The sequence below is a fragment of the Mercenaria mercenaria genome, chromosome 16 (genome assembly GCF_021730395.1).
Source record: "Mercenaria mercenaria strain notata chromosome 16, MADL_Memer_1, whole genome shotgun sequence".
Classification (NCBI taxonomy): domain Eukaryota; kingdom Metazoa; phylum Mollusca; class Bivalvia; order Venerida; family Veneridae; genus Mercenaria; species Mercenaria mercenaria.
This window is the reverse complement of record NC_069376.1, coordinates 29,077,753-29,104,389: the sequence shown is the minus strand read 5'-3', so window position 1 is coordinate 29,104,389 and position 26,637 is coordinate 29,077,753. Positions and strand designations below refer to the sequence as shown.

Sequence of the window (26,637 nt, the reverse complement as noted above, 5' to 3'; positions counted from 1 at the left end):
TTTAAAAAAAAAAAAAAAAAATTTTTTTTAAAAAAAAAAAAAGGGGGGGGGAAAAAAAAATTTTTTTTAAAAAAAAAAAAAGGGGGGGGAAAAAAAAAAAATTTTTTTAAAAACCCCAAAAAAAATTTTTTTCCAAAAAAAAAAAGGGGAAAAAAAAAAAAATTTTTTTTTCCAAAAAAGGGGTTTTTAAAAAAAAAAAAAACCCTTAAAGGGTTAAACCCGTTTGAACCAATTTTTTCCCTTTTTCCAAAAAAATTTTTTGTTTTTTTAAACCAAAAAATTTTTGTTTTTGGGCCCCAAAAAAAAAAAAATTTTTTTTTTTGGGCCCGGGTTTTAAAAAAATTTTTAAAAAAAAAACTTTTTTTTTTTCCCCAAAAAAATTTTAAAAAACCCCCTTTTAATTTTTTTTTTTTTTTAAAAACCTTTAAAAAAAAAATTTTTTTTGGGGTTTAAAAATTTTTTTAAAAAAAATTTTAAAAATTTTTTTTTTTTTTGGGGTTTTTTTTTTCCAAAAAATTTTTTTTTTTTTCAAAAATTTTTTTCCCTTTTTTTTTTTTTTTTTTTTGGGGGAAAAAAAAAAAAAAAAAAAAAATTTTTTTTTTAAAAAAAAAAAAATTTTAAAAAAATTTTAAATTGAAAAAAAACCCCAAAAATTTTTTCCGGTTATTAAAGTGGGAAACCCCCCTTTTTAAAAAAACCCCCCTTTTCCAAAACCCCAAAAAAAGGGGGGCCCCCCAAAAAAAAAAAAATTTTTCCCCCCCCTTTTTTTTTTGAAAAAACCCCAAATTTTTTGGGGGAAAAAAAAAATTTAAAAACTTTTTTGGGGGAAAAAATTTTTTTTTAAAAAAAAAAGGGGGGAAAATTTTTTTTTAAAAAAAAAATTTTTTTTTTTAAACCTTTTTTTTTTTAAAAAAAAAATTTTTTTTTGAAACATTTAAAATTTTCAAATTGTTAAAAAAGGGGAAAAATTTTTTTTAAAAAAAATTTTTTTTTTATTAAAATTTTTTAAAAAAAAAAAAGGGGAAAAAAAATTTTTAAAAAGGGAAAAAAAAGAAATTTTTAAAAAACATTTAAAAATTTTTTTTTTTTTAAAAAAAAAACCCCCTTTTAAAAAAAAGGGGGTTTTTAAAAAAAAAATTTTTTTTTTTGGGGAAAAAAAAAGGAAAAAAACGGGTTTTTTAAAAAAATTTTTTTCCCCCAAAAAACCCCCCCCCCCTTTTTTTTAAAAAAAAAATTTAAAATTTTTTTCCCCCCTTTTAAAAATTTTTTTGGGGTTTTTTCTCCCCCAAATTTTTTTTTTGGAAAAAAAATTTTTTTTCAGGAAATGATATTTTACTAATTTTTTCAGTCCTTGTATTCTGATGCAGTTAACTTCACATACATATAATATAGATAGCTCCTACTTGAAGTTTGTATTTTCAGTTACAATGCCTATAATATCCATAGTTGTACAAGTGTTAAAAGTCAAGCGTTGAACCAACTCCTCACAGCGATTACCTTCCCTCGCGCTCATTATAACCGCTGCATTCACAAGATACCACGTGACGATGAAAAATCACATGACACAGCAAAATGGCGGAGTTCCCTTACCAGCAAATTATTTATTTATCTTATCTTGTTGACAAAATCACTTCAATTTGTTATTTGAACAATTATGTGCGCGAATATTACCATCTAGATGCGAATGATGCAATTAAAATCAGTTCTGTTCCGTTCTGTTCTGTTAACCAAATCTTGTTATTATATTATAAGCAACTCGTGATTGCATTGATTTTTAATGTACCGTAAGGGGAAGTAATCGCTGCGGGGAGTTTGGTGTTGAACTGGCTTTCCTTCTTTAACTTTGGAGTAACTACGGTAATTGTTTTATCATTTGAAATTTGACAAGTCCTCTCATACTTGTTGAAATTAGATTAACTTTGTTTGTTCTGTTGATTACAATTGCACATTCGCAGTTTATTCACAAAAAGACACAAATATACATGTACAGAAAATAAAATAGTTTTAGAAATACAACAGAATTTTCAGTAGAACTATACAATCATCTAAACTATATTATTGTTATTATTATTATTATTGTCCCCCGCCTTTTTCGAAGAAAACAAGGGGGATATAGGGATAGGCTGCGTCCTTCCGTCCGTCACACTTCGTGTCCGGTCCATAACTCTGCAATCCCTAAAAAAACTTTGAAATAATTTTGCATAAATGTTCCCCATAATGAGCGGACATGTCATGCCAAGACTCACGCCCCCAGCTTCAAGTTCAAGGTCACACTTAGAGGTCAAAGGTTAAAAGGGCTTAATTCGTGCCCGCCCGGTCCATAACTCTGCCATTCATCAAGGGAATTTTATTACTACTACTACTACTACTTGTTTGTTTGTTTGTTTTAACGCCATTTTTCGACAGTATTTCAGTCATGTAAAGGCGGGCAGTTAACATAACCAGTGTTCCTGGATTCTAAACCAGTACAAACCTGTTCTCCGCAAGTAACTGCCAACTTCCCACATGAATCAGTGGTGGAGAACTAATGATTTCAGACACAAAACCGTTTATCAAATAGTCACGGAGAACATACGCCCCGCCCGAGGATCGAACTCACGACCCCGCGATCCGTAGACCAACGCTTTACCTAATGAGCTTAGCGGGCGGGCACTATTATTATTATTATTATTTTACTTCCATTTTAAATCATAATTTTAAAATAATTAATATGCGAATATTCCTTGCTAGCCCTATTAATTATCTAATGGACACCGCCACGCCATTAGCAAACATCAAACCCTTTACAGTAAAGATAAGACTCCGTGCGGTAAATGACTCGCAGTTCACACCGTACTTCTTTGAGTTTGTCTGGCGAAGTTTTCTATTCTTAGTACTGATTAGCTTTGAAAGTAAACGTAATACGCATGGAAAACCACATTTTTTTTTCGGTCTGAACTGAGTGGAAATTGAAATTTTGATTGCAAACTTTACTTCAGCTCCAAACTGATTAAGCTTCAATTGAGACTGACAATCGGTACTAAACAGTCACTCAAAAATAGTCATAAACATAACATTGAATTTTAAACATGCAATTTAGATATAAATGACAAATAAAGTGTCATTAACAAACACAGCGAGACCGAAATTGTTTTGTGTACATGGGGCCAGGACATTTAAACGACGTTTTCATATTTAACGTATCGTCCTTAGACATTTCGGGTGTCTTTTACGTGACGGTACATATTTTAAAGAACTCTTTATACGTAACCAGTGACGTTACACATTTAGGAGTAGTCTTTTACGTACAAATGTAAATAGTGTGCAACCTACATTTTTGACAAATCAGAGCGAGTTATTTTTCAAAAAATGTGGCTTCTTATTCCTTAAGACCAATGTGACTGTGGCAATAATAAGAACAGCTCTACGCGCTGAAGAGCGTCGACTGAATGCGCATGCGTTCCAATGACTGCCCCTTCATCGTATTTCATAGGAAGCCGATACATTTTCGTTAGTCAAAGGAAGGCAGGGAATCCGACACGACTGACTGCAATTCTGATTGGTCAAACGTAGATTTCACACTATGTCAGATAGAGTTCATGAAGAGTCCATGAAGAGAATTCTTTGAGAAAAAGAAACCTCGGTGGGTCACTCCGCTACGCTCCGTTTCCCTCGATATCGTTTTTTTTTCACGAAGAATTCACTTCATAAACTCTGTCTATAACAAGGTGCCGTTACACATTTCGAAGAATCCATTATACGCAATCGGTGACGTTACACATTTTGAACTGACCCTTATGATACACATTTCATAGTACCCTTCATACGTAATCGGTGGCGTCACAAATTTTGAAGCATTCTTTATACGCAACCCGGTTACGTTACACATATTGGAATACCTTCACACAACCGGTGCAATGATACTGGACAAAATTCTCGTTAGCTGAGTGCTCATACTCGTGACTGATTAAGAAATAATAAGTTCCCAATCGTGGTTTATCATAGAATAACCCGTGTTTTGAGTTACAATGCATAAGAATATATCACGAAGGCCGTAGGCCTGAGTGATATATTGTTTCGCATAAGAACGAAAAACTCGGGTTATTCTACGATAAATCACGCTTGGGAACTTGTTATTTCAATTCCAACACGTCATACTAGAATCAACAGTTTTAGAAAAAAAATGGTAACTACTTTTTACGACCGTGCTACGCTCCTGGATCGGCTGACCTCACTGCACGCGCATGGGTTATCGCAAAATAACCTTTGACTGATGTTCTTCTAAATCCGTAGAAAGTCGGACATCGTAGAACCTCGGACAGTTGACAGAAAAACTTGTTTATCTAATTAATTCCACCGTTACAGGTCCAAAAGACTTATACTTAGTGTCATATAGCCCTTTGCTTTATCTAGTAACACAGTTGCATTATCTTTACATTGACACTGTTTACGTAACTATACACATTAATAAGTGACGTAACACACACACTCCATACGAAGATTTCGCACTATTTCACAAGGCTGGTCCTTTGAATCCTTGGGTGCATTCAGTGATTTTCATCTTATTTTAAAAATATGCAAAAGCTTCCATATTGATCTTATCGAAACCATAATTATTGAAAATGTTATAAAAATGATAAAAGAAACAGGGAAAAAATGTAAAATTAGAGAAAACCTGAAATGCGCGAAGTTAGTTTAACTATCTATTTTGCATTGTAGTTAAAAGTCGGACGAATGAAAATGCAGCTTTCCAAACAGCAAGATGAATGTATCGACGTCTGATATCTAATAAACAGAACATAAAATCCCTCCTGATGTTGACGATAGTATAAAGCAGATGTTTCTGACCCCAAAAATTAAAAAAAAAAAGACAGGTTTGTAAAACATGTAACAACAAAAACAAAGTCATAGATAAACAATTTTGACCAGCGATGAAATACATATTCAGAAACGTCACGAGAAATTCAATTAAGAAAAAAAGAAAACAAAAAGTGAAAAGAACTAAGCAGAGAGTTATGAAAGAAAAAAATGAAACAGAAGTGAAAAGGACTGTAAAAGAGAATTAAGAAGAAAAAATAATGAGACTATTTGAAGGATCTTGTTCTTATTTTCAGAATTTGCAAGTTTTAAAATGTTGTTTTTTTCTTACAATCAATTATGACTCAGTCTAAATATAAAAATGTTACTGTATGATTTTGTTTTTATTTTAAGAAGTAAGAAATAGGCGTAAAATAATGTTTGTTTCCGGTTTCCCGACCTACCCTAGATGTTTTTAAGGCATTGGAGAAATCTTTTTTTTTTCAGCTTTTTAACAAAACCTACCTACCCTAAATTTTTTAGCATTTTAAAAGAAACAAACATTTTTACGCCATACTGAAATACTTTGCTAAAGGGTCACACGGTTGTTACGTTGGTGTAGAATTCTACTTTATATTTGTTTAGCAAAAGCTGTAGGTTTTAAAAATAACATAGTTATATCAGAATCTAGAGGTACGGATCCGTACCCCTAGACAATTACATATAGGCTACACTCAACTTATTTCATGATAACCCTGTGCTTGCAGTTGCTCATTTTTAAAAAATCGTGTTTGTTCGAGTTTTGACAACTGAAAAATACATGTCCGAGTTTTTACTACAGTATGTCCGAATCTCTGCTACACTGTCCGAGTCATGCCATTTCACCCGAAGGTAATTTTCTTCGTATTTTTCGGAATTGTTTAGACATTACAGTGCAATTGGATACGAAATGGGAAACTAATGCTGTTAAAAGTAAAGGGAAGTAATCCAAAGTAGGTTATCTCCATTTAGTAAAGTACAGCAATCTGTCGGGTTTGTTTATTCGAATTTTGTCCAACTTTCTACGGATTTACCCTATATAGGTTATTTGCTGGTCGTGTTAGAAATTATAGTAAACCGTTTGAATATACTTCAATAATTTTTCCCGAAACTTTTCAAATTGTAAGATGCCGGGTAGACAGAGTCACTAAATGTAAAGTGCCACTTGGCCATAAAATCAATCCTCTCTGATAGCACTTTCTGAAAAAAAAAATCTTTTGCCTCTGTTTCTAACGTGTTGAGATAAGCCACAGTAAAGGGAGGGGAGCACAGAAAGAGAATGGGCCCGTTGACATATTTTTTAGATAGAATTAGAAATGTTTAATCTCAACAGACTGCCGCGTAGCACACTAATTAATTGGCCTAGCGCGAAAGTCTTGTATAATAGTTTCACGCCAAGTGGTTGTAGTACAAGCATAAGAAAAACGTGACTTTTAATTAAATCTTATGAAGGCTCGCCTCCAAAATATATACAACATTCAACAACGATTATATATATATATATATAACTCATTTATTAATTTTCAATTTACTTTAAGTGTTTCGTATTTTGCTGTGTGTTATTAAATATTCTGTGGAAACAATTGAAATTGATTGGCTTTTCTTCAAAGATCAATACATAGACATTGGCGGATACTGTTATCATATACAGAAATTTACGGTTCACTGGTTCGGAGACAATGTATTATGCATATCTGACTAAGTGATGTGCTGTCAATTTGATTATGAGGTATTTTAATGAGCCGGTAGAAGGATTCGAGGAATGGCGGCGTAAAGTTAGCTATATACAAAGAGAGAGATATTTAACGGAGAGAAAGACACACTTTAATACTTAAAGGTTAGTCCCGTATTTTGTTCTTTATCTTAATGATAAGATAAAATACTTTTCTTAATCAGTGACATTTTGTAATTCTACCTTTGTAAGTTTGGGCACCTTATTCTGCATAATCCGTAGCAGTTTTCTTTTCGTGAATTTGTGGTTTTACTTTGAACTATCTAGATACAAACTGAACATTATTCTATAACAAAAGAAGCCTGATATAACTTAGAAATAATGCGGAACGCGTGTAGAAATTTTCGTAAGTTATTGTATTATAAATCAATACTGAAGTCTTTTTATGATGTTAATTTATTTCGTTTATTTTACATGCTTGTAATTTAGTATACACATTGTAAATAAGCGCAAATTTAGTACCAAAAATGAAAAAAAAAATAGATATGTAATAATCTAAAATCTTTACAGGTAAAGCGATTTTTTGTGGGGTGCATTTAAAATGTTCTCTTGGGTTCTTATTCCGAATGGCATGCATATTGCAATGCATTCTATGATATACATTGATTTGCGTATTAATGGTTCTTCATTGTGTAACATATATGTTTCATTTCTTGTAATTTTCATTTATATTACTGTTGCTGAAATTACCATCATGACTACAATCATTAACGTGTTTGACAACACTAATGTACACTGATGTAGAAATCGTAACTGACTTAGGACTTTTGACATGAAATATAAAATTCAGTTTTCTTACATTATACAATATAATAGGGTTGTTATGACAGTAGATTGATCTGGGATGTAGTATTTGGCTCGAGTGGATTTTGCCAGATCGGATCTCACGAGGCGCGCAAGCGCCGAGTGTAATCCGACCTTGCAAAATCCACGAAAGCCGAATACAAAGTCCCAGATCTAGCTACTGTTATAATGACCCTTTTATTATATACCGCATACAATACGGAAGGTACAATACGGAATTTAAAGGGTACAATACGGAAATTTTGTCTGTCTGTTCATATTTAATTGTGAAATACAAGCCGATTTTTTTACAGAATTTATATAGGTATATAATAAATAAAAGAATGTAAAAACTACTGAATGTGTTAGTGATGGATTCATATTCATTTTGTAATATTGTATTTGATATTTGAATTTATCTATAATGCTTCGTGTTGTTCTCTTCATGATTGGGGAAATATCTATGTATGTATCTGCCTGTCTGTCTGTCTGACTGTCTGTCTTTTATTTAATCCAAATTATGTAGGCTAAGTCGCACGTGCAGTTCGTCGTAGAGCACCGTTATGCAACAGTACGTAAGGTCAATGCGTCGGTGTAATTCAACAAAAATAGAATTTTTCAGTATAAACGAAATACACATTCTACGTGAACAGTATCCGTAATGAATTCTAGGGCTTAGAGCAAGAAAGGGGTGGGGTCACATTTTGATCGAAATTGAGATAACGATACCATTTCATTCTGTGGAAATTTCTAATTTTTTTGACAGTTACAAAACTATAACTGCGTCCATTATGGTATTATTGGTGAAATATTTACAAAATTATATTCTTCGTGAACTATTGACAGAATTAGTACTACTGCTGAATGATTGACAGAATTGGTATATGGTGAATAATTGGCAGAATTAGTATTACTGGTGAATTATTGACAGAACTAGTATTGACAGAATTGGTATATTGGTGAATAATTGACAGAATTAGTATTACTGGTGAATTATTGACAGAACTAGTATTGACAGAATTGGTATATTGGTGAATAATTGACAGAATTAGTGCTACTGGCGAATTACTGACAGAATTGGTATTACTTAGTATTACTAGTGAATTATTGACAGAATTAGTACTACTGCTGAATAATTGACAGGATTAGTATATTGGTGTATTATGACAAAATTAGTATTATTGGTGAATTACTGACAGAATTAGTATTACTGGTGAATTATTGACAGAATTAGTATTTCTGGTGAAATACTGACAGAATTAGTATATTGGTGAATTGCTGACATAGTATGTTTGGTGAATTATTGGAAACAAATAGTATTATCTGTTAATTATTGACAAAATTAGCATACTGTTTTCATCGCTCAATAAAACAACTTGGAAAAGTACAAAAACATTGACGAAGAACACAACAGTAACTGGGCTACTAACTGTTTGTCCTTTAAAAGTATTCTTTTAAAACATAAAAAAAACTTGATGTTAGTGAAAACTCTTTGATTTGATTTTGTTAACAATAATAGCCTATATGATCACAAAGGCTATAGATTGTCAACATAATTGATTCAACGAATTTTCACTATGATAAATGAAATTAATATATTGTTTTGTTGTCGGTATTTTCACAAATACCATGTTGGTTACTGGAGTCAATACGGCACTGGCGTGCAATATCACTGTATATCGTCGTGCAATATCAATTTTCCTTAGTCGAAAAAAAACGCACGTATCTACCGATGGCACTGACGATGCATTTTTGTTAAGATTAAATTATCTCGTGCGCGCGACATCTTATCTCGAGCGCACTGCATCTTATCTCGTGCGCACGACAACTTATCTTATAGATACTTATCTCGTGCGCACGACATCTTATTTTATAGATAAGATGTCGTGCACACGAGACAAGATGACGAGCGCGCGAGATAAGATGTCGTGCACACGGGATAAGATGTCGTACGCACGAGATAATTTAACCTTAAACATGTCCTAAACATACCACCGTACAAAAACGATTGCTGTATCAATTAACTGAATACTGAAAGGAAAACAATTATGAAATACCATTAAAAGGGAGTATAATTTATAAACGAATGTACGTGCGTTAAAATGAAAAAAAAAAGAAAATATTAATTTTCTGAAGTTATCACTTCACGCTGTTAGCTTCTGCGCAGTTATTGTTTATTTCAAATAAGATAAATGAACTCGCAGGAAACTGCTTGAATATTTCATGATTTTAACGGAAACTAGATTAGAATCGATAGTGTATTGAAATAAATCATATTTGTCTCGGCTGCCTAATTTGAATGATGTTACAAAAGTGATACTGCGAGATATTTTCAATAATCAATATTGTTTTCTTTGAAATAATAACCGTCATTTAGGCTACATGAATATCTGTTTCTCTGTCCGATGGGAATTTATTTAAATATTCCAGCGCTTAACGTTAAGGTAACTAAGTGTCATATGAACCGTGTTACCGTGTCCCTGCGATCTCTAACAGTGTCGTAAATAATTGAGTTCAACAATAACTGATTAGAGATTACCATACTGGAGCGTTAGTTTGGCAAAAAATAATGATATTGAGGGACTTACTCACAAAATGGCTGAAAATTGCACTAGCCGTTTTAGATCAATGGTTTAGAATTGCCCCTGGGGACACACCGCTTGCTCTCACTATTTAAAGAAATATTCCGCTTCTAAGAATATGAAAATGTCTGACTTTTGGTAATAAAGTCTACATCCCAGAAGAATTTGTAAGTTCATCTCGACGTTGCAGCGTCGACAATACTTACAGTCATGTCGTTGATTTTGCATAGGAATGTTTTGTTTTTTTTTTTGGGGGGGGGGGGGGGGGGGGGGGGGGGGTTATCAAGGGACCTCCGTGGTCGATTGGTTAAGGTCGTTGTCTTCAAATTGCTTGCCTCTCACCACTGTTGGTCTGAGACTTCGTTTGCGGTGAAGAATTCATTAATTCGAGAAAGCCAACCAGCCAGGTTACGGGAGGTCGGTGGCTTCAGCCAGGTGCCCGCTCGTACCTAAATTAATGTCCGGATGTAAGGTAAATGTTCAGCTTTTGATGGTGAAGGAAGACTCCAGGTGCTATCCAGGCATTATTTTAGAAATTTGTATTCGAGATGATACATGTATGACGCGGCGTAGAGGACGAATTTAAGTTCTTTTCAAAGTATCTATTCTGTTCTGTTCAGTTCTGTAACATGACCTTTCAAAAATTAACAAAAACGTTACTTTAGCGGGTACGTTTTCAAAAAGGGTCAGTCCAGACGAGGTGACAAAATGTTTCATAACATTTATGATGAAATTAAAAACGTATAAGAAAAATGCGATAATAAAGGTGATGATAATAATGTTGTTGATGATGACGACGACAACAACAACGGTGATGGGTTTATCAAAATGATATTGGTCTGGAGTTGGGTAGCTTTAAGTCGACTAGCTAGTTTGGGTTACATTCGCCGACCAGTTGAAAAATAGTATGTGCATGTTTTCCACACAACGCTACTGGGAACTTCATGTTAAAGAAGGCGGGAAGAAGGGGATCTTTGTCATGCTCTCAGTTAAGCAATTCATTAAGCGTAAATATTACACGTTTTATATAGTAGGTAATAAAACGAATGTTATATAATTCATAACCCATACCCTGCTAAATTTCTATAATGAACTTGTCCGTCTTTCAATTTGGACAGTACCATTAACTGTGAAAAAGGGTGCTTACCAAAAAAAAAAAATACTGACTGAATGGCGAACAGTGCAGATCATGATCAGACTGCACGGATGTGCAGGCTGATCATTATCTACACTGGTTGCAAAGACAGAATCAATCGTGTCCAGCATGATAAGGGTTAAAAGCTTACTATGTATGAACAAATATGCTAAAAGTTGTGGTGACTGATTTGTGACATTTCGTAAAATCAGCTACTATGAAAAAAGTATTTTACGTAAAAATCTAACATTGCAAGTGACAACGTTTATAGTCGTACAGCTAAAATACAATGTCACGGCTCTTGTATATGTGCTATCTCAAATTGTAAATATTCTTCATTAGAAATGCACCATGTGTTTTATGACTTGCGTTTCAAATAGCTCATTAGTTATATATCAAATTGCTTTCAGTATAATTACATTTTTTTTCATTTGATATTTACGGTGCCCCTAAAGTGGCATGTTACACACTTTTTTCCAATTAGGTAATGTGAGACTTTTTTTTATTTCGTTTAAACGAAATGATTTCGTTTAAACGAAATAAGTTATTTCGTTTAAAAGAAATGATTATTTCGTTTAAACGAAATCATTTCGTTTAAACGAAATAAAAAAAAGTCTCACATTACCTAACTGGAAAAAAAGTGTGTAACATGTCACTTTAGGGGCACCGTAGATATTCATCAAGTAAACGCACATTTCTGGCATCTTGGTGTTTTATCACAATTTAGATCATGTTTTTGACAGTCGGATGTAATTTCATGAATTTTAAATCTAAAACATATTATTTTATGCTTCCATTTCTGAATTTCAAACTGATAACTCATATGAGACAGTTCATTTGTCACAAAAATGCCTACATTGATATATTATATGTTGACTTTAATTAGTAATTTGATAATAGTTTTTTTTGAAAATGGACGTTTTAACTATATTTATAGTTTCATTAACTTAAATTGAAAAAGTAATAGTATATTTAAGTACGTTTCAAAATATTTTCATAGTTGGCAGATTTTGAATTTTTCATCAAATAAATATTTAACATAACCAAACATCAGGAAATTTATAGCGTGAGTTCAAACTGAGCTGGATCTCAGTCGGTGCGCATCCCGCATCAAACTCACACATCGGGAGTTCAGACATAACGAGAGCGTAACTGGTAGATGAAAATTTCTGTTTGTTCAGCGACCTTTAAAAATCGTTATTTCTTGTAAAAGAAATACATGAAATGGTAATTTTAACGCCGCGCCGACTCTCATGCGCGACAATTCAACAATTCAGTTTTTAGCTTTTTTGTCTAGTTGTCATGCGGTCGTTTTCTCGTTATATCCCCGTTAGTAGCCTTGAACTTCAGTATGCCAATTTCTAATGACAAATTAGCCGTGTCATGGGAAAACCAACATAGTGGCTTTGCGACCAGCATGGATCCAGACCAGCCTGCGCATCCGCGCAGTCTGGTCAGGATCCATGCTGTTCGCTTTTAAAGTCTATTGTAATTAGAGAAACCGTTAGCGAACAGCATGGATCCTGACTAGACTGCGCGGATGCGCAGGCTGGTCTGGATCCATGCTAGTCGCAAAGCCACTATGTTGGTTTTCCCATGGCACGGCTCAAATTAATGGCCAGAACTTAGTAAACTCAAATTAGCACCAATTAATGCCAATCTACGTAACACATAATATTTGATGTTTTATAGACACAACATAAATTATCGACGACTTCGAACTTCAAAGACCAACCCGCCACCACACGGGACACATTTATTATTAAATTTGCTCCTTCAGCATCAGTTAACTATAACAATAAAAAACATGACTGTCTGTTCATATGTGCATCCGAAAATTTCTGCGCTCAGCTGATCTCATTCAAATAGGTACTTTTAAACGTTTAACAAATAAACAAAATTAATATATAAGTTATAAATAAATATACATGTACTTATAAAAGTACAACAGTACTAAATAGGTAATCGGATAATGATCATCCATTTTTCCCAGTTAAAGGTTAAACTAGCATAATTAGTATTCCCTATATATTCTATATAAAACTGACATTTTTTTAATGAGCTACCAAACATAGCTAGACCCATTTTAACTTCATTTTAAAGAGTTATGATAAAACTGACATACAATGAAGAGAAAAGTAATGGTCGTGTATCTTCTAAGAGAGATTTCTCTTGTCACATTTGCTAACTGTAAAATCACATCAAAATCACACTGCTGTGACCTGGAAGTACTACTCCTACTAATACTGAGTTCCACTTCACCAAATACAACCTCCTCTCCCAATTTTTCTACCAAAATGTCAAAAATACACCCACAATGAAATTTAAACAGAAACCAGCTTTAATTTAGTCCTCTCTGGCCATGCCAAGTGAAAAATTAGTGTTCAAAAATCTGTCCGCCATTACGCTAGACCAGATGATTCCCATGCTGGTTCCTTTACTATAGTCAGGCCAAAAGTGGCATTTTCATGTTTTATGTAAGCCAGGTCCTGTTTTTATTTCATTGTAGACCTATACCTGACATTTTGGTAGCATTTTCAAGGATATTTTTGCTTTCAAAGAAATGTAAACGAACCCAATCACACATAGGTTCATACCCACATTTTAGCTGTCAGTTTGGAAGATCTTCCATAGTTTTGACCTGTCAGACAGAAAAAACTTCTCTTAGAAGATACATGCCCCCAACTTTCCTTGGTGTTCTTTTGTTGTTTAAATCATAGGTCATTTAAAAACATAAGGCTAGTAATCCTTGCTATGTGTTCAACTTCCGCTTCCGTTTTGGCATGCACTAATTCAAAGTTTAGAGTAAATCGTCTCATAGAGATAAATACACATGTAAAAGTTGTTTTGGTGTTCTAGTAAGTGACGAAGACCTTTAATATTTTTTTTTACTTTTTATTAAAATGCAGACACGTTTTTCTGTGCCTTTTTATTACAGAAAAAAAAATGACCGTACTGCTGGTAACAAAATTCATAGTAACTGTTGTAGTTTTTTTAATCCTTAAACATGATGCATGTATTCCTCATTACAGAAAATGGCTGGCCTTGTGCTGGTAATGGGCATGATGTTGGCAGCTGGACTTCACATGACAGGTAAGTTAACACTCACGGTGTTCAGAGTGTGCAGGCACATATGATAAGTAATTAAAAGCTATGTATTCAGTTCTGAAACACCGATGTCTGTGCTGGAACGAACATTAATCGTAACTACAAATAAAGAAAATGTCCAAATTGCACATATATAATGGTAAGATAATTGTAGACAGAAATCCGTTACATGGAAAAAATGAGTCGTCATGAAATCCGTAATATTTAAAAGACAAAATGGCATTAGTTTTATTTACAATAATCACTTTTTATGGCAACATAACACTTAATTATCGAAAATAAGTTATTTGACTGACAAATCAGTTCTGCGATGAGAAAACCAACATAGTGTTTTTGCGACCAGCATGGATCCAGACCAGCCTGCGCATCCGCGCAGTCTGGTCAGGATCCATGCTGTTCGCTTTCAAAGCCTATTGCAATTAGAGAAGCTGTTAGCGAACAGCATGGATCCTGACCAGACTGCGCGGTTGCGCAGGCTGGTCTGGATCCATGCTGGTCGCAAACCCACTACGTTGGTTTTCTCATGGCACGGCTCATATCAGTTCTACGAAAAATACAAGTTATTTCCGTTTTCGATAACGGTAAATTAAAATAATCGTCCTGAAATCCGTGACACTTTGCTCCGGAATCCGTTACAAAGGTTCCCGGAATCCGTTACAAAGGATTGTCCGAAACCATCTCTTTATGTGATCGGTGTATCCGTAAGCGGGGTATAGAGTGAGTGACATATGTACCATTTCGTGAAGTTTCCCTTGGAAAATGAAAAAAAAACAACAAATATCCGAAAGAAGAAAAATATATGAAATATTTTTGACATGATTATCTTGTAATATGACCATTTTGTATGACTTCTTGCAAATATAAATATTTGTTTGGCGTTATTTAAGTGTTACGATGTCGGAAAAAGTAAAGTACAGTACAAAAGCTGAACTAGAGACATTAAATGCGTTTTTAGGACATGATTATCAGTCTATCAGATTTGTTGTTTGACTATTAAGGAACTGTATAACTATAGTTATATGAATAATAGTGTCTGCAACGTTTTCAGATTGTATGGTATACCACGTGACCTTTCTTGGTCGGAATAGCAGTCAACCCAAAGTTGGAGAGCTACATTACCAGGGTGCAACAGATACGCCAACTGTAACAAACGAAGTCGGCTGCATATGGGAAGAGGAAGGTACTACTAACATAATGAAGTTAATTCCGAATGGAACTTGTCCTGGGCTTATTCCAGATTTAGTTGGCATTTCCGCAGCTGGCTTCAAAGTAGAGTCGCCTGATGACTTTATTTTGCACGTGTATCAATCGGATACAACAGGTACCCTCGAGGACGGTTTTCTTGCAATTCCAGACGAGCACCTTGGTAGAGAGTATTACGTCATAACTTACTGTTCATTAGGAGGTTTCTGTCAGTTTGCTGTGGTGGGAACTGTCGATAAAACTTCGGTTAATATCGTGTTTCCTCGACCAGTTTCGCCAGCCGCACTTACTTGTAATGGAGTACCACTTCCGGTCAACGCGCCGCCTGGCGAACCGATACCATTCAGTCTAAATGAGAACGAGGTTTTGCATATTGAGAGTAGTGACAGTAAAACTGATTTATCAGGAACATACATAGCATCGGACCACGAAGTAGCAGTTTTTGTTGGCGCACGAGACGTTCCTTCTGCTAGCGGATCTGCAGCCTATATGATTGAACAAATCCCTCCAGTCAACAAATGGGGAACAGACTTTGTTGTAGCCCCTAATTATCTAAACGATGCGGGCGACATCATCAAAATCGTGACTAAAAGTGAAGAAACAACCGTCCATATTCTCGGATTTTCACCATTTGATATTTCTGGTAAGGGAGAATCAGTAGAGTGGCGAATCGACTGGGAGATGCACAGCAGTATACATGCATCGAAACCAATCCTTATTGTCCAAGTCATGTCTCTAAACATCTACAATGACACGACAATAGTGACCGGAAGTCCAGCTATGGTGCTGGTTCCCCATATTATGCAGTGGACAGACAAAGAGGTGTATTCTGACTGTTTACAAAAAGCCGAGAACCAGAGCGTTTTAAATGTGGTAACAGAAACGGGTACTGAAACATCACTTCTTTGGAACGTGCCGGCTAGTAGTCCTTGGATAACTATCGAAGGTTCCGATTACAGCGTCCTAAAAATCGGACTCGCGTCTCCTGAAAGTGTGGAAAGAGTGTCACACGGAGTAAATCGCAGCTCCTATGGATATTGCGATGGAAAATCGGCAGTACTTTTAGCTGCAAAATGGGATTGGGAAAATGAGGTATAGTACCTTTTTATGATTGAGTCTGTTTTGTCAAGTGCTTCAAATATATTTGAAAATTAATTGAAAGGAAACGCGAGACATACAGTTGGTTCTAGGTTAGTAATACTTTGTCTCGGCAATACATATCTGGTTACTTTTAAGTTTTTTTGTGTTTTTTAGTTACCTTACGGCGAAATACCTTTAATTTGGGATGGAAATCCCGAGAAACCGTCCGCAAAATATATAAGACACGGGGGACCATCGGTAAAACCAGCAACATTTGACATGTACGCTTGACGGAGTCTAATTGGAAATAAATCGATCTCAGAAAAAAAATTCGAATACACAGCGCTGAGTGTCCAGTTATTTGATTTAAAGTTAATATATCAATATTTCGTTTACTCTTCAAAATTTTCTAATACTTGAAATTTGATCATGCTTAAGTATTTAGGGTAGCAATTCTCCGTATGCGATTTTCGCATTTAAGGAACTACAACCTTAAATGCTAGTACTCCTGTCAAAAAGTATATCCTGTGAGGTATCAGCAATGTCAGTTAGTAATATATGTAACAAACTCGATTAGGAGAGTAGCATGCATTGTTTCTAGATAACAATGTCCTGTATATTGACCTACATGAATGTAAATGACCTATAATTTGACCTACAGGATTGTATTCCCACTGCTCCTGTACCTGGCGACGGTGTGGACAATGACTGCGATGGTAAAATAGACGAGGACACCTGTACACAAGAGGACATTGGTAAGCATGGCTAATAATAGTCTTAAATGTGGCTAATAATAGTCTTATATGTTAATATATTCAAAGTTAAAGAAGATATTTATATATACTTAAATGTCAGAAAAAAAGATAAGAAAAATACAGATTTGATTTTGTCAGCAAAGAAGATATTCATAGTTTTCATCATCTGCGCATGCAGTTTTTACATCATTTATCATCTTCAAAATAAGCTATTCATAGTCTTAACATGCTTAAACGACAGTAAGTATCTAAATTCATCATCTAAATTGTATAAGAGCAAAGCTATACGAAGTCTTAAAATGACTGTAAGTGAAACTTTTCATCGTCATCATCATCTGAGAGTGAATCAAGTTATAGTCTTAAACAACTGAAAGTCAAACTATGATCTTGAAGTGAAGCTATTTTTCATATTCTACATAATCTGGGAGTGCAGCTATTCATAGCGTAATTTGTTTCGGAGTGAATTATTTATAGAGTTAAAAGACTGTCGGTAAGAGAAACTAGTCATACTCTAGAATGTGTGTAAGTTTAGCAATTCGTGGGAGTGAATCTATTCTTAATCTTAAATGACAGTTAGTGAAACTATAAACCGTCTTGAATGTTTGTGCGTATAGCAATTCATAGTTTAAAATCTATTCATTGTCTTAAAGAACAGTAAGTGAAACTATACATAGTCTAGACTGTCTGTGAGTTTAGCAATTCATAGTTTAAGACTGCCGGTAAGAGAAACTAGTCATAGTCTAGAATGTCTGTAAGTTTAGCAATTCGTGGGAGTGAATCTATTCATAATCTCAAATGACAGTTAGTAAAACTATTCATCGTCTAGAATATTTGTGCATATAGCAATTCATAGTTTAAATTGTCTGGGAGTAAATCTATTTATAGTCTTAAATGACAGTTAGTAAAACTATTCATCGTCTAGAATATTTGTGCATATAGCAATTCATAGTTTAAATTGTCAGGGAGTGAATCTATTTATAGTCTTAAATGACAGTTAGTAAAACTATTCATCGTCGCCTAGAATGTTTGTGCATATAGCAATTCATAGTTTAAATTGTCTGGGAGTGAATCTATTTATAGTCTTAAATGACAGTTAGTAAAACTATTCATCGTCTAGAATATTTGTGCATATAGCAATTCATAGTTTAAATTGTCAGGGAGTGAATCTATTTATAGTCTTAAATGACAGTTAGTAAACTATTCATCGTCTAGAATGTTTGTGCATATAGCAATTCATAGTTTAAATTGTCAGGGAGTGAATCTATTTATAGTCTTCAATGACAGTTAGTAAAATTATTCATCGTCTAGAATGTGTGTACATATAGCAATTCATAGTTTAAATTGTCTGGGAGTGAATCTATTTATAGTCTTTAATGACAGTTAGTAAAACAATTCATCGTCTACAATGTTTGTGCATTTAGCAATTCACAGTTTAAGTTGTCTGGGAGTGAATCTATTCATCGTCTAGAATGTTTGTGCATATAGCAATTCATAGCTTAAATTGTCAGGGAGTGAATCTATTTATAGTCTTAAATGACAGTTAGTAAAACTATTCATCGTCTAGAATGTTTGTGCATATAGCAATTCATAGTTTAAATTGTCAGGGAGTGAATCTATTTATAGTCTTAAATGACAGTTAGTAAAACTATTCATCGTCTAGAATGTTTGTGCATATAGCAATTCATAGTTTAAATTGTCAGGGAGTGAATCTATTTATAGTCTTAAATGACAGTTAGTAAAACTATTCATCGTCTAGAATGTTTGTGCATATAGCAATTCATAGCTTAAATTGTCTGGGAGTGAATCTTTTTATAGTCTTAAATGACAGTTTGTAAAACTATTCATCGTCTAGAATGTGTGTACATATAGCAATTCATAGCTTAAATTGTCTGGGAGTGAATCTATTTATAGTCTTAAATGACAGTTAGTAAAACTATTCATCGTCTAGAATGTGTGAACATATAGGATTTCATAGTTTAAATTGTCTGGGAGTGAATCTATTTATAGTCTTAAGTAACTGTATGTATAACTATACATAGTCTAGAATGTCTGTGAGTTTAGCAATTCATAGTTTAAATGGTCGGGGAATGAATGTATTTACAGCATAATATGTTCATAGTCTTAATAGACAGTCAATCTATTCGTTGTCTTTGAAATAAAGTAATCTATCCACAGTCTTAAGAAACAGTGAATGAATCTATTTATAGTCTTAAATATCAGCGAGTACAGCTATTTGGCCTGAAAAATGTTTGAGAGTAAGTGAGCTATCCATTGTCTAAAATTGCATGTAGGTGCAGCTATTCGTAGTCAAAACTCCTGTTAGTACAGATATATATATTTTTTTATTCCGGTCGGTTAGCTTTACTCCTAAGTTAACACGCTGAATAAGCACAAATAAACATTACCTTGGGATTAGGCTGCAGCGTAAACTTACGACTTCATAGAATTTCTATTTCACGTTTTCAGCCATTCAGTTCACTTCTACGCAAAACGCCAGTACAGGGGAGACAACTTTCAAATCAATAAATGTCAAAGGAGCGTCACCCGTTGATTTCAGAGTTACAAGTTGCGACATTGTCGTGGTATCGCTTCAGACTACAAGTGAGCCAATCACATCGTACACAGCTATAGTAGGTTTAATTTTTTCTTTATTTCGCTTAATGGTTGATAAGTCGCATTGCACACTAATATAATAAATTACACATATAAAGCCGCAAACTCCTACGCAGTGATCTCCCTTGCCGCTGCGCTCTCATTGAGAGGCAAGGGAGATCACTGCGTTGGGGTTAATAAAACCGGCATTGTCCTTAAACCATCAACGCCGAAATGCGACATTAATAGATGATTTGCGGTAATACATCAGCAAAAGGCGAAAAGAACCACAAAAAGAGACACATAAAAGATATCAAGTATCTTTTCAATCAAACAGTGTTGAAACAAATGAATATGTGTATATAGCAGCAGAGACGAAGCGTTTTTGTGCCCCCCACCACCCTCATGAGTGGTGGGGGCGTATAGATTTGGTCTTGTCCGTGCGTGCGTGCTTCCGTCCGAAGTTCGTGACGCGCCTAGCTCAAAACGTATTTGATATAAATTGATGGAATCTTGCATGAGTCTTTATCATGATATGAACTTGCGCACCTCCTATTTTTCGTTTGGCTCCGCCCCCTATTTCAAGAGTTATGGCCCCTGAAATAGTCAAAAATGCACATTTTCATCTTGTGACACGCCCAGTTCAAAAAGTATTTGATGTAGATCCATGAAACCTTGCATGAGTCTTTATCATAATATGAACTTGCGCAACTCCTATTTTTCATCTTGGTCAGCCCCCTATTTTTAGAGTTATGGCCCCTGAAATAGTCAAAAATGCACATGTTCATCTTGGACGCGTCTAGCTCAAAAGGTATTTAATATAAATTTATTAAACCTTGCATTAGTCTTTCACATGATATGAACTTGCGCACCTCCTATTTTTCATCTGGGTCAGCCCCCTATATCCAGAGGTATGGCCCCTTAAATAGTCAAAAATGCACATTTTCACCATGTGACGCGCCTAACTCAAAAAGGTTTTAATATAAATTAATTTATCCCCCCACCAAAGGTGAAGGGGATATTAGAAATGCTCTCCGTCCGTGCGTCCGTCTGTCCGTCCGTCCGTCCGTGCGTGCGTCCGCAACGATATTTGTCCGGAGCATAACTCCAAAAGTACTGGAGGGATTTTCTTCAAACTTCATACACTGATAGAACACATTGGGAGGAAGTGCAGTGTGCAAGAACAATAACTCTACCTTGCCTATTTTTTGAGTTATTCCCCTTTATCTTATTTTCTTAAAAAAATTTGTCCGGAGCATAACTCCAAAAGTACTGGAGGGATTTTCTTCAAACTTCATACACTGATAGAACACATTGGGAGGAAGTGCAGTGTGCAAGAACAATAACTCTACCTTGCCTATTTTTTGAGTTATTCCCCTTTATCATATTTTCTTAAAACATTTTGTCCGGAGCATAACCCCAAAAGTACTGGAGGGATTTTCTTCAAACTTCATACACTGATAGAACACATTGGGAGGAAGTGCAGTGTGCAAGAACAATAACTCTACCTTGCCTATTTTTTGAGTTATTCCCCTTTATCATATTTTCTTAATGAACTTTGTCCGGAGCATATCTTCTTCATGCATGGAGGGATTTTGATATATCTTGGCACAAATGTTTACCACCACGATGCGGAGTGTCATACGCAAGAACTAGGTCCCTAGGTCTAAGGTCAAGGTCACACTTAGAGGTCAAAGGATACAAGAATAAAAACCTTGTCCGGAGCATTTCTTCTTCATGCATTGAGGGATTTTGATATAACTTGGCACAAATGTTTACCACCACGAGACGGAGTGTCGTGCGCAAGATCCAGGTCACTAGGCCTAAGGTCAAGGTCACAGAGGCCAAAGGTCAGATACAAGAATGACTTTGTCCGAAGCATTTCTTCTTCATGCATGGAGGGATTTTGATGTAACTTGGCACAATTATACACCATCATGAGATGAAGTGTCATGCGCAGTTCCCTTCTTTAGAATTACTTCCCTTTGTTGTTACTTTAAATAGCTTTTATTGTACTTTTTCATTACAAGTCGTAGGGAAAAATCGAGACCACTTTTCTGTAGTACAACAAACATGCTAAATCCAATTTTGAGGTGTATTTTGACCAGTCTCTTCCTGATAAAGATTTTTGTGTGGACTTGCAATTTTTTTTTTTTTTTTTTTTTTTTTTTTTTTTTTTTTTTTATAAAGATTAACTTCCCTTAGTTGTTACTATAAATAACTTATATTGTAACATTTTTATAATTGACCCTAGGGAAAAAACAAGACCACTTTTCTGTGGTACAGCATAGATGTTACTCTCCAGTTTTAGGTGTATTTTATTAATTTTATTATATATAAGGTATCTCTACCTAGTAAGGAGTTTTTTTGTGGACTTTAAAAAACAAAAGACTTACAATGATTACTAAACAACCACAAAATTAACATTCCATTTGCAAATACAGCTGCTAGAGTAAAGAAATTTGCTTTGACGGGCATATATTGTGACATTCTGGCACTCTTGTTCCCTGTTAGCTTTCCATTCCTTCTTTTTACAGTAGCCATATAGAAAAACATCATAGTTATACTCTTCATGAAAATTAATAAAATTTAGCAGTAAACCACCTCACTACTGACTTATTCTTTCTTCCACATCTTAAAACCCCTGATGCGGACCACATCCTTCAATTATGATATGCCCGGTGGGGGGATTAGCCATGTCTGACATGGCTCTTGTTAAACCTTGCATGAGTTTTTGTCATGACATGAACTTGCGCACCTCTTATTTTTCATCTGGGTCAGCCCCCTATTTCCTGAAATAGTCAAAAATGCACATTTTCACCTTGTGACGCGCCTAACTCAAAAAGTATTTAATATAAATTGATTAAACCTTACATGAGTCTTTATCATGATATGAACTTGTACACCTCCTATTTTTGTCTGCCTCCGCCCCCTATTTTCAGAGTTATGGCCCCTGAAATAGTCAAAACTACACATTTTCACCTTTACTTGCGATGCACCTAGCTCAAAAAGTATAAGATATAAATGGATGAAAACTTGCATGAGTCTTTATCATGATATAAACTTGCACAACTTTTATTTTTTGGCTGGCTCTTTTTCCCTATTTTTAAAGTTATGACTGAAATAGTAAAACAATGCACATTTTCAGCTAATTATGTGCCTATCTGAAAAAGTATTTGATGTAAATTCATGAAACCTTGCTAAAGTCTTTATCATAATGTTACCTTGCACACTTGACATTCTTCTTGAGAATCTTAGCGCTTATTACAGAGTTATGGCCCTTGAAATAACCAAAATAGTGGATTTTATGTTTGTGATGCTCATAGCTCAAAAAGTATATGGCCTAGAATAATGAATCCTTTTCATGAAATGTTTGTTTAGGCTTTACCCCATTAAGACTGCAAACATTTGAATTATTTCTCCTTATTTGTGACAAATGTTCCAGTGGGGCATGCCCTGTGTCCTACAGACACATTCTAGTTTATCATTTTGTGGATGTCGTCAGAATCACACCGGCATAACAAACCTTTTTAGAGGGTTTTTTTTAGCGTTTCGTTACGATTCGTTAACACAGACGTGCATATTTCACGTTATTAGTCCCCTACCGATCCAAAGACCGGTTTCGGGAACTATAGGATTGCATTTATTCCGTCCGTCTGTCATTCTGTTATGGCAGTCCGTCAAAAAAAAATGTGTCTGGTCCGTTACTCTGCCATCTCCATCAAGGGATTTTAATATAACTTGGCCCAAATGTTTCCAAAATCAATACGCCTTGCCATACGCAACCCTAGACCTCTAGCTTAAAGGACAAGTTTATTGTTGGAGGTCAGAGGTCAACAGAGTTTCTTTAACTCAACTATCAATCAAGAAATTTAATTATCACTTGACACAAATGTTCCCTATAACAACATAATGCGACATACGCATCTCCCATTTCACTAACTTGAGGTCAAGGTCACATGTGGGGGTTATAGGTGAAAATTGTATTTAATAATGGTATGTTTCGTGTCTGCTCCATAAGTCTGCTATCTAACAAGGGATATAAATAGTATCTGGCACAAATGGTTTTTCCATAATGAGACAACGTGTCGAGCCAACACCCAGACCACTTCCTTAAAAGCCAAAGCCACACTTAGAGGTTAAAATTTTTGAAATTGTGTATTTTTCTAGTCAAGTCATTAACTTTGCCATACTTACATTCAAAGAACTTGGCACAAAAATTTATCATTACAGAACAGTGTGTCATGTGCAAAGCCCTGAACCCTAGTCTAAACATCAGGCTCGCACTTTGAGGTCAAAGGTTATCAATATCCTGTCTGTTTTGTGTTCGTTCCATAACTGTTACAATGGAATATAATTTGGCACAAATGTCCCCCATTAATGTTTAATAAGGCAACGTATCAAGCTAACTCTAAGACCGTTGGGGTTAAGGTCAATGTCACACACTTTGAGGTCAGTTTTTAACAGGATTTGTTTCATGTCAGCTCAAATATTCCGCCATCCAAAAAACAATTAAAAATTACTTGGCATAAATGTTCCACATTATAATGAGTTTACAAGGTACCTTTGCTTACTACCAAGGGTATTTGAAAATTGCCACTACAACATCTTCATACGTTAGCAGAATGTAGAAAATAACATTTCAATACAAATGTGCTATGACATGTTATAAGTCGTAAAAGTGAACTAATGTCATGTCATAATTATGTCTCCCACCACACAGTGGTGTGGGAGACATATTGATTTACTCCAGTCTGTGTGTATGTGTGTGTCTGCCACAATTAAGCTTTTCCGCACTCTAAGTCGAACATTTCTCATCGGATCTTCACCAAACTTGAACAAAATGTGTTTGACTATAAGATCTCGGCCAAGTTCGATAACTAGTCAAATCCGCTTAGGCACTTTTTAATTATGGCCCTTGAATTACTGATTGGATCCATTTGTCTAGACCATCTAATTGTATCCACTCGTCTGGACCATCCAGAGAAACCAGTCATTTTTCATTGGGCAGTTGTGGGAAACATGCGCTTTTCTCAAAAGCATCTCTAGTTATGTACTAGTTAGTTAGTTCGTTAGTTAGTAACAAAATCTCTTTGTCGAATTTTCCTTATATATTTTATTTAAAGAAAGAAGAAAAAGCTAACATATGATTAAAAAGATCTTATATGGAACGACACTCGTCTTTTATTTTCTTTATACTGAAACTTTAGATATGTGACTTTGGGAAGTTGCTGTTGCTGCATGCCCCTGCGAAATCAAGGTTTGACTACGGCCTTTTCTGTAATTACTTCACAAATCTAACACCCCAGATAAAGCAGTTTCCTTATTTATTTAGATAACGCCAACAAACGTAATATTTCAAGTGTGCACGCCAAAATGTCATGAGAATGGAACACTTTCGATAGCTGTTGCAAACTGTACTGCTGAACAATCATACAAAATAACATGGAGCACAACCAATGGGGATACTACGCACAGATTTGTGAGTACTTTAAATATGTCATAGTGTCTTTATTCACAATAACATTGAGCACAACCAATTGGGTTACTACGCACAGATTTATGAGTACTTTAAACATTTCATAGTTTCTTCATACACAATAACATGGAGCATAAACAACGGGGATACTACGCACAGATTAGTGAGTACTTTAAACATTTCATAGTGTCTTCATACACAGTAATTATTATTATTATTATACCAGATTTATATAGCGCCCTTTTCATGATCAATTTCACGTTCAAAGGCGCTTTACATAGTTCAAATGCAGCCACACAGGGCGCATAATTCATCCTCTACTAGTAGACACAGAGCGATCTGACCAGAGGGACAGAGTGAGACAAAGCCCCCACGACAGAGAGATCAGAAATCAGATACAGGCTTGTCCGGCTAACTTAGCCTAGCTCGTTGCGAATAGACAGCCTGGTTCTTTAACGTGTCCAGTGTATAGCACTGATACACGCAAGGGTTGCCTGGGTTCCTGACCAGTACACCTCTAGTTGGGTGGGAAACACTGAAAAGCGTTTCTGAAAATTCCCGAGTAGCTGCCGGGGATCAAACCCCCGACCTCAGGATTGGAAGGCCAGTGTGCAAACCACTGAGCTATCCGTCCACCAACAGTAACAGGCAGCACTACCAATGGGGATACTACGCACAGATTTGTGAGTACTTTAAACGTTTCATACCGTCTTCATACACAATAGCATTGCGCACAACCATTGGGGATACGATACTACGCACAGATTTATGAGTACTTTAAAAATTTCATAGTTTCTTCATACACAATAACATTGCGCACAACAAATGGCGACACTACGCACAGATTTGTGAGTACATTAAACATTTCATAGTGTCTTCACACACAATAACATGAAGTACAACCAATGGGGATACTACGCACAGATTTGTGAGTACTTTAAACATTTCATAGTCTTTATTCACAATAACATTGAGCACAACCTATGGGGATACGATACTACGCACAGATTTGTGAGTACTTTAAACATTTCATAGTGTCTTCATACACAGTAACAGGGAGCACTACCAACGGGGATACTACGCACAGATTTGTGAGTACTTTATACGTTTCATAGTGTTTATTCACAATAACATTGAGCACAACCTATGGGGATACGATACTACGCACAGATTTGTGAGTACTTTAAACATTTCATAGTCTTTATTCACAATAACATTGAGCACAACCTATGGGGATACGATACTACGCACAGATTTGTGAGTACTTTAAACATTTCATAGTCTTTATTCACAATAACATTGAGCACAACCTATGGGGATACGATACTACGCACAGATTTGTGAGTACTTTAAACATTTTATAGTGTCTTGAA

At 35.1% G+C, this 26,637-nt stretch overlaps 1 protein-coding gene across 1 annotated transcript in view; it reads left to right on the top strand.

Moving 5' to 3' along the window:
• Nucleotides 1–6,369: 6,369 nt before the first annotated feature.
• LOC128549565 (uncharacterized) overlaps nt 6,370–26,637 on the top strand; it is a 51,446-nt gene continuing 31,178 nt past the window's right edge. Inside the window, exons 1-6 of the mRNA XM_053526513.1 lie at nt 6,370–6,652; nt 14,080–14,140; nt 15,204–16,450; nt 17,100–17,193; nt 19,660–19,823; nt 25,121–25,267. Of these exons, the coding sequence (XP_053382488.1) occupies nt 14,083–14,140; nt 15,204–16,450; nt 17,100–17,193; nt 19,660–19,823; nt 25,121–25,267 (1,710 nt within the window). The 5' untranslated portion in view covers nt 6,370–6,652; nt 14,080–14,082. The remainder of the gene's footprint in view (nt 6,653–14,079; nt 14,141–15,203; nt 16,451–17,099; nt 17,194–19,659; nt 19,824–25,120; nt 25,268–26,637) is intronic.